Below are 9,940 nucleotides of genomic sequence, written 5' to 3'. Positions count from 1 at the left end.
TTTAGCAGTTGTTGATGCTAACTACAAATTCCTCTATGTAGATATTGGATGTAATGGGAGAGTATCTGACGGGGGTTTTTCGAAAGAGCACATTGTGCCATGCACTTTCTCATAACACATTAAATGTTCTACCACAAGAGCCATTACAAGGCTGTACTCTTTCAGTCCCTTATATGCTAGTGGCAGATGAAGCTTTTCCCTTAAAGGAATACATTCAGGAGCCATTTAGCCAGTCTCGCTTAACAAAAGAGAAGCGAATATATAACTATCGACTCAGCCGAGCAAGACGAGTTGTAGAAAATGCTTTTGGCATATTAGCAAACCGTTTTTGAGTTTCAATGACATCAATAAACCTTGCTCCTGAAAAGGTGGAAAGAATAGTTTTAGCCTCTTGCCTATTACATAATTATTTACGATCAAACCCAAGTTCCAGTGCCATATACACACCCCCTGGATCTCTAGATAGAGAACATCCACTGTCTCATGAAGTGCAACATGGATATGGCGCAATGAGATTACTTTTGAAAGTTTTGAAAGGCAAGAAAGTAATCACTCATCAGAAAATTCTAAATTATTTCGTAATTATATGATGGACTACATTAATTCAGAAGCAGGTGCTGTTTCCTGGCAAAATGCCATGATTTAAATGAACAGTTAACTCATACATACAAACAATGGAATTATTTAATCTACATGTATATATTACTAGCTTGTAAATTAGATGTTGTTGCCCTTGAAGTAATAAAGTATTGCAAAAAATGAAGTTCTTCAAAATGTGGCTATTTGCTCTTATAGACATCATCAGTTCCGGTTCAAGTAGGCCTTTTCTTAAACTTCTGTAATTCTCTTGAATACTGAGTACGAATACTTTCAATTTTTTTGGTTACGTCCTCAACTAAAACAATTAATTATGAGTCCAAAACCAATGGCGTTGATTGACTAACACAATACACAAGTACTTTATATAACCTCCCTTCTTACAGTAGTTTCAATTACCTTGTACTTCTAAAATAGTAGCTATTTCATTAACAGCTTTTAACATTTCTAACATCTAACATTTCTGTCATGGTAGCTCTTTTCTTTGGTGTTATAAAGGCAAGGATGATGTTGTAGCAGCTCTATAAATTGAGATACTAGCTCTGTAGACCAATTGACACCTTTAGCACTAGAACTAATAGCAGGCTGAGTGGCAGCCATCTTTCATAGCGATCCGCCTCCATGACAACCTTTGATGTGATGAAGCAACACGTTGCTCTGAATAGACAACCCTTCTATTCCTGGCAACATGTTGCAAAGTGTTGCTTGACATGTGGAAACCCATTATACACTAGGCAACATGTTGCTTGCAACAGTGTTACAAGCAACATGTTGCCTAGTGTATGGGGGCCTTAAGTCACTTCAATTTTTGTGAGACACTGGTGAGGCAACTCTGTCATATAGAATTGCTGATTCAACAACCAGTAGCTGGAAGAAAGCCCACACCTGAAATTCGACATCAATCTGAAAGATTACCCAAAGCAAGAGATTGCGTCTATTGCAAGATTAAATTTGGCATACGCAACAAACAAGGCTGTGTACTACTTGTGAGGCTCCTTTGTGCCTACTTGCTCGAGACTGTTTTAGTGAATTCACGCTGATGACTTCTCTAAAGTACGTAACAATTGGATTATCACCAAGTCTACTCCTAAACATCATCATTCGCAAGGTGTAGGGAGACCTACAGGTAGTGTTATTTCCAAAGGACGTGGAAAACGGAAACGAGAAAATTGGTGACTTTATTTCATGACATGAACAAATTTAATAACTGCTTTGTATTTCTGCCTGTTACTTAATGGTATGGCATGTCATTTATCCATTGAACTGTGTAAATAAATTTTGAAATTATTGAGAAAAACTGATTTGGTAATGGTAACACAAAAGTTTATTAATACTTTTTTTTGGTTGTAACTATGTATGATTCATATCAAGAGTGGATAATTATTTAGGGAGAGTGTCTAACCCGCCTATAATCTGTGATACCACAGTGCGTAAGTTTACATAGCATGGTTATTAGCACCAAGTAGCCATTCTTGCGTCCTTATACTGATTCCAAGTCAGAAGGCTGCAAATAAGAAAGAGCCAACCATTAGAATATATTTCTGTCTAGTCTTGCTTGTTTCTCGCACTACATGATCCTTAGAGTGGAGATATGTCTTAAGTTGCCTGCATGCTTCAAGCGCCATTTTATCAGCCACACCCATAAATTTGAAGATTACTAAGATTAACTCTGTATACTTGCAAAAAACGGATGTAAACATACGCGCTGTGGTATCACAGAATTTAGGCAGGTTTGACACTCTCCCTAAATAATTATCCACTCTTGTTCATATGTATCATAATGAAGACAACATTAAGATATTGCTACAAAACAATTGGAGGCTGCATTACAAGTCTTACAAGTCAAAAAATGGTAACATTAATTTTTGTCAATTACAAAATATTAGTTGAAGTTAATTGGGAACTTAAGAGTTAAAATGTTGCCCTTGAAACAAAATTGCAAACATTAATGTAAGTGTTAATGCCATAGGAATTATCTTACATGATGCTGCTATGACCATTAGGAAAACTTTGTAACAAGTCTTGATAGCTTGCTACTGAAAGGGGACAACTGATTAAAGGAATTGTAATGGCATTGGTTTCATTTTCTTCTACTTCAGTTGGAAGAGGGCCAAACCAATCAATTCCATAATTACGTTCCTATTATTATGACAGCTTTAGAATATTTCACACTTAACTTACCACAGGTTCATTGAACTTTTCCTCAGCTAATGTGCAACTAGTTCCCCTCAGTCTGAAATACCCATGTATCCACATCTGCATTGAACTCATGATATGATATCAAGTCATCCTGTGATCATTCCAAGCATTAACGCATTCCTCCAAATGATGATTAATAACATTGATGTAAACATAATGCAAGCAAAGTAAGTCAATCTCATTTAGAGAATTCAATAGCCCTATATGCTCAAAGCAATGGAATAGATAGTAATATGTACATGATACACCTTGCAATAAGTCTCTTCATTAGCATTCAATCCTCAATTGTGTACACTTTTACCAACAATTACGCGATTTATAGAAGCACGAAGTGGGTGAGTCAGCATAAACATGGCTACATCATAATTCTCGACCCCTTGGTCACAACAAATCCTGGCAGGAAATTCAAACTGTGATACACCTTTTACAAATGAAGTACATATTGTAGTTGGTATTGTGCAATATCATATTTAGGTCGTCCTCGATGGCCATCTATAACATATGGTAGTTGCCAAGTGCTATCACAAGTCAAACCATCATCTTTAGAAATACTATTAACAATACTTAATAATTTACAAATAGTATCGACAAATTCTTCATTTACTATAATTAGAAGAAACATTCTGTTGGTGTATGCGCAAAATGTGGCCATACAGACACTCCAAACAAACAGAAGCACTGTTTAATGAGTCAGAATCAGGGATTAAGAGAATTTGATTGATTCTAGAGAGTTTTTCCAATAACACCTCTCTTAATACTCCCTCATCCATTTTGCAAGCTCCTCCCCTTAACATTAGAAATCTCTTAATTCTCTTTTAAAGAGTAAGTATTAGTTTAACCACACATTGATGATGGACAACCACACAATGCCGATGATGTACAACTAAAGCACCACACAATGATTATGTACCACCACATGAATGAACCACCACACAATGAGGTTACTGAACCTGTGAACCACCCTGCAGGCCTGGTCCACACCATGATGTACCACCATACAATAATGATGCACCACCGATGCACCACCACACAATGATGATAGAGCCCACCCCTATTTTTGACACATCCCCTGTCATACTTGACAATGTTATGACTCAATTTGGCTAAAATTCGGCTGATTTTGTGTTACAGAATAAGACATGATTTTGCTTGGGATTAAGATGTTGAATGATTGTCTCATAAACTTCAAACAAAATTCTTCAACATCAATTTCCTGGTAGTTAAGATCTGGTATTCACACTCCTGCAGCACAAAAAATTGTTTCAAAAGACAACGTTAGGCATACAAATCATTCATGACTGGGCAAACCATTGAATACTTGCAGCAACAGTGAATTATGATGCTGGATTTTTCACTGTGTTGATCAATTGATGGACAACAAGACTGTTAAGGTTACAGAGAATTTGTTCATCCTCCCAGCTGATATGGTCTTGCAAGTGATACGTGACATGCAAAAGCAGCATGGTGGCGTTGATTGCAGTCTTTTTGCAACAGCCATTGCTGTCAAAATTCCACAGTAGGTTGCTACTACAAGATATTTGTCAATGATGAAGCACCACCTCCCTAACTGCTACATTAACAAATACATTATAATATTTCCACAGACATAATCACATGTGTCACTAATTGTTGATCTATCACTGTAATCTGTAATTTAATCACTTATGATCTCAATTAAAATTATTGATAGACATAAATGGTAATAGTCAATGAAATGAAGTATCAATGAAATGAAATTCCAGCTCGCTTAACACCATGAATAATAACATCAGGTTTCTGTAACAGGTTATCATCATACAGGCTAATCAACCAACGCTCACCAATAGGTTTTATTAAGGATAATCAATAATCAACAGATGGTGATGCTCTTGCAGTTGTTTGCATAATTTGTCAGCATATCATTGCTGGAAATTTCTGCACAGAAAGTCTTTCATAGACTTGTTGACGCAAATAACAAGATGCTGCAGATGATTTGTGCAGTTCCCTGGCACTATGAGTAATTGAATCTTGTTCTCTGCGGGAAGTAAATAAATTTTTTCGGTACGTTGACATTTAAATCTGTCAAATATGACAAAACCAGAATGATCTGGGTTTAATTGTATATCCCTTCTGTTTTTTCTACTTTAGGAGTCACAATCCCTTTATTGTACATTTCTGTTGTACCTTTGTTAGCCCAGTGGTTAGCTGTAAATATTACATGCCAGTCATTTCGAAAGATATGACACCATGCTGTCTTTCTGCCATAAAGGACTTGGAAGGAAAGTACATCTCAATTCATTGAACAAGTTACCACAAGTGTAATTCGTCATTTATCAGTTAGTAGAACAGTCCAAATAAACTAAGTAGTCTTCTTGGAGTTTAGCCTGGATTTCTTGTATATAAATACCCTGATTTGTCATAAAAACATCTAGCATATAAGACTTGAGTATAAAAGTGATTTTTTGTGTCACATGAATGGGGTAAGCCTTCTTTATGATACCAAATTTCCTGAACTTCTTCAAAACTGTTAACCGTAGAAATACGAAGATGTAGGTTCTTTGCTACCTGCAATGATGATATCCCAAGTCCCTCTCTTTTTTAGACTATTCTCCAATGGAGATCATTGCTATAAGGACTTATGGCTCCATGGAATACATTCTTCAAATAATTGCACATTATATCCCACATTACCAATAGCAATGGTCATGCGACTAGGTTAGTGGTTAACTGTACTATCGTTCAAGTTTCATTCAATGTACTGTAGCACCAGTTCAACTACTGAGCATGCACGTACCACAGATATTAGCCATGCTATTAGTATTACTGGAGTCCTATGGTCAAGATAATGTTGTCTAAAAAGCATAGGAGTTTGTTTTCCTGGTAAAGCAAGGCTGCAAAAGTTGTGGCAGCCATTGTGTTTTGCGGTGAATCATACTTAGTAAGATTTAAGGATTTCAACCATGCTGTGGACAGAAAAAGCTAAACTGGAACATAGAAAAATAACTTTTTCAGGATTTCTTTCCAGAAGCTCATGACAAACATCATGCCAGTGTCCCTTAAGTGAAACAAATACAGACTTGTACAAAGGTTGCATTTCATGATTTGTATGAGGTACCTGGGCTATAATGATGGCATCATTTTGTTTTGCTAGATGAATGACATCTTGATTATAATGTGTGCTACGACCATTGAGTAGTGACAGCAAAGACATGCACTAACAGCATGCTTTAAAAAATGTCATGACACAAGCTTTTAAACAATTCAATGTCAGTAAACTTTTTAGCATTAAATTTGACAATGGAGGAAGGGCTGATCCAGCAGCATTTGCACAGGCTACTACAGTAACTAGACTGTAATTTGCTGAAAACTAACAACACCTTTCTCTGGCCCTTCTTTACAACCACATGAGGTGGACAATGGTCAAGTGGCATAACAGCTTCACTTACATAAATGTGGGTTGGTTTATCAATGAATTCCATATTAACTACCACTTCTTTTATCTCATGTAGCAAATTATCTTATCCTTTTGACTTATTGCATACATTAATTTTGTGCTTGTGAAGTAGAATCTCCTTTACAAAGAGCAGGTTGAGAATTTTTCTCCATGAAACAGCGAAACCAACCATCAGATATTTTTTTCCCTTATAGCAGACCTTTATCTTGTTTAACTTTCTCAGCTATCTCTGATTTGCTTACTCAGCCTGATATTGTATTACGTAAAGCAGTCCTTGGAACTCACACACTCTAAAGCTGCCCTGTATACTTACAAGCCATTCTTAACAGCTCAATGGCAGACAACATAGACTTCTCTGACCAGTTTTCTCTTTTTCTTAGCTAAAGACAGTAGTGTGGGGGGAGTAAAACTGTAGCGAATTTGCCGCTTCCTTCCTGAGTTAACATGCATGTACGTTTAATTAACTGAAAACTCAAGTAATGCTACCAAACATTACCACAATTATGGCACACTGATTAACAGTGTAGCAATTAAACTATAAACACTGTAAGACACTCTAGAGTAAAGTGCTAACTAGTTATGAATATCAAGGCAAACTTTCACCTGCATCAAACCCAAAACACAGTCTTGTCATTACTTACCTCTGTAGTAGATGCCATGTGCTTATGCACATGCACATCAGAGACACATGTTCATGAATTTTGATTGTCCTTTAGTCTTCTCTAACTCACTATTCTCTATCCCTCTCGATCTTTATCTGTGATAACATTTTCATTATAAAGTATATTCATTGAGATCTTCACTCTTATCATTGGTGACCCGAACGTGCTTTACTTTAGTTATGTCGTGCCAAGGCTATCCTTCACCTGTTTCAGACCCACCTTGGTGACCGTCTCTTGCAAGCTACCTACGTTTTGGCCAGCAGATCCTGAACTATGGTTCGCGCAGGTCGACGCACAGTTCCGTGTTACTTCACAGGCGACCAAGTTCGAATACGTTATAGCTACCTTGGATCCCCAGTATGCTGCTGAAGTACGAGACCTCATTCTGAAGCCTCCAGATGCCGACCCTTATGATAGACTTAAGGAGGAATTAATCAAGAGGACCACTGCCTCTGAACAACGCCGTCTTCAGTTACCTATTAATGCGGAGGACTTAGGAGACAGGACACCCTCTCAACTTTTACGACATACGCAACAGTTGTTGGGTGGCAAAGCTGCTTCTTTTAATCAGTCTTTTCTTCGCCAGTTATTCCTCCAGCGCTTGCCTCCAAATGTATGTATGGTTCTCGCCTCTACTAAGGATGATGAGGATCTTGAGTCTCTGGCTTCTTTGGCTGACAAAGTGGTAGAAGTAGCCTCACGTGCTGTTAATGCAGTACAAACTACAGAACTCTCCACTGAGGTAGAACAGCTACGTAGTGATATTGCTACTCTCAAGAAGCTGGTGACGTCCCTCTCTGATTTAAGGCACCCTCGTTCTTTTAGACGCCGTACTCCCAGCCCAGCTCCACCTGATAGACCCACTACCTTATGCTGGTACCACGCCCAATTTGCTGAGAAGGCTACTAAGTGCACCAAACCTTGCTCTTGGTCTCAGGGAAACGTACAGGCCAATCGTTGATGGTGACTGGTGCCTTCGGCCAAAGTACCTGTCGCCTCTTTTTTGTGTTGGATAGATTTTCTCATCTCAGGTACTTGGTGGATATGGGAGCTGAGGTTAGTACTATTCCTCCTACTAAACTCGACAGTCAGAGAGGACCAGCTAGTTGATCTCTTCAAGCTGCTATTGGTAGTCAAATTTCTACTTATGGGACCCGTTCACTAACTCTTAATTTAGGACTTTGTTGTCCATTTCGATTGATATTTATTATAGCAGACATTAAGCATCCCATTTTAGGAGTGGACTTCCTCCAAAACCATGGTTTACTGGTCGATGTTTGTAGTAAAAATCTCATGGATGCTAATACAACCCTAAAAACTAATATGATATACACACACCAAAATACACAAGGTCTCACTACTCTTAACCCTCTCCTTTCTTCTAATCCTTTTTCCTCTCTCCTTTTAGGGTACCCAGAATTACTACAACCAAAGAAAACCGCATAGCGTCAAATTTTCATAGTTAAAAATTTTTGTGATTTCAGTGATTGAATGGACAATTATGAAAATATTTTTCACGAAATTTAATTTTGATATAAATGTGGGCATGTCCCATCACGACTGTTATTTGTTTCTCGGGCACAGCTAAGAATCTCTCCTATAAAGGGAGCCCACCTTTCTTGGTATGCGTGATAGCCACGGACACACGGAATAATGCTACCACTCATGTTACTTCTCCAAGTCCAGCTGCAAGGCTAGCTACTAGCTGCCATGTGAATAGGCGTGGTTTTAATCATCACAAAATTTTATTTAAATCACGAAAATATTTTAACGAAAATTTACTTGAAAGCAAAAATGTATGGAATCAAGAAAATTTTTATACACGAAAATTTACGCTATATGGTACTCTAGCTCCAGTGAAGCATCATGTCGTACATTAAATCAATACTACAGGCCCTTCTACTTCTGTACGTACTCGGCAATTAGTGCCTGATCGTTTGAAGGTAGCCGGTGCTGAATTTGAACACATGCTAGAGTTGGGAATTATACAGCCCTCCTCAAGCTGCTGGTCTTCCGCCTTACACTTAGTTCCCAAACCCACACAAGGTGACTGGAGACCATGTGGAGATTACCATCAACTCAACCATGTCACTATTCTGGACAAATATCCTATCCCTCATTCAGAAATTCAGCTCCACACTTCATGGCTCAACTATTTTCTTCAAATTAGATCTGAAAAGAGCATATCATCAGATCCCTGTACATCCAGCTGATGTTCCCGAGACTGCTATAACGACTCCATTTGGTTAATTTGAGTTCTTACGGATGCCTTTTGGTTTAAGGAATGCATCACAGACGTTCCAGCGTTTCATGGATCAGGTCTTACGGGGACTTCATTTTGCATATGCTTATATTGCTGATGTATTAATTGCCAGTAGCAGTGAAGAACATCTTCAACATCTCAAGCAAATATTTGATCGTTTCAAGGAATATGGAGTTATTGTAAATCCTAGTAAGTATCAGTTAGGAGGCCCTTCTCTACAATTCCTTGGTCCTACTGTTAACAAGGATGGAATCTCTCCACTTGAGTCCAGAGTGTCTGCAGTGAGAAATTTTCCTTTACCAAAGTCACAACGTAAACTGAGAGAGTTCCTGGGATTAATCAATTATTATCATTGTTTCATACCTTGATGTGCTCAAATACTCCATCCTCTCCATACACTCCTTTCTCATTCTGTCACTAATTCTGAATTACAGTGGTCTGAGGAATGTCTCACTGCTTTTGACCACGCTAAAACAGATCTGGCAAACACAACTTCGTTATTTCATCCTAAGCCTGGTGCTGTGGTATCTATTATGAGTGATGCTTCAGATGTAGCTGTGTGTGCTGTCTTGCAACAATCAGTACACAACCAGTGGCAACCAATTGCATACTATTCTCACAATCAGTACACAACCAGTGGCAACCAATTGCATACTATTCTCACAAACTCTCTCCAACTGAATGTTGATACAGTACTTATGATAGGGAATTACTTGCCATTTATTTAGCCATCCAACATGTCAGGTACTATGTTGACAGTCGGGCTTTTACTGTCTACACAGACCT

The 9,940-nt window shown here is 38.1% G+C and overlaps 1 protein-coding gene across 1 annotated transcript in view; it reads left to right on the top strand.

Moving 5' to 3' along the window:
• LOC105312074 (uncharacterized) overlaps positions 1 to 7,852 on the top strand; it is a 9,826-nt gene extending 1,974 nt beyond the window's left edge. The window contains exon 2 of the mRNA XM_011404431.1: positions 7,012 to 7,852. Coding sequence (XP_011402733.1) covers positions 7,012 to 7,852 — 841 coding nt within the window. The remainder of the gene's footprint in view (positions 1 to 7,011) is intronic.
• Positions 7,853 to 9,940: the final 2,088 nt, after the last annotated feature.

Source organism: Amphimedon queenslandica, unplaced genomic scaffold, assembly GCF_000090795.2.
Source record: "Amphimedon queenslandica unplaced genomic scaffold, v1.1 AMPQUscaffold_13476, whole genome shotgun sequence".
NCBI classification, from domain to species: domain Eukaryota; kingdom Metazoa; phylum Porifera; class Demospongiae; order Haplosclerida; family Niphatidae; genus Amphimedon; species Amphimedon queenslandica.
Note: the sequence above shows the minus strand (reverse complement) of the source record. Positions and strands in the feature narration are given on the sequence as shown.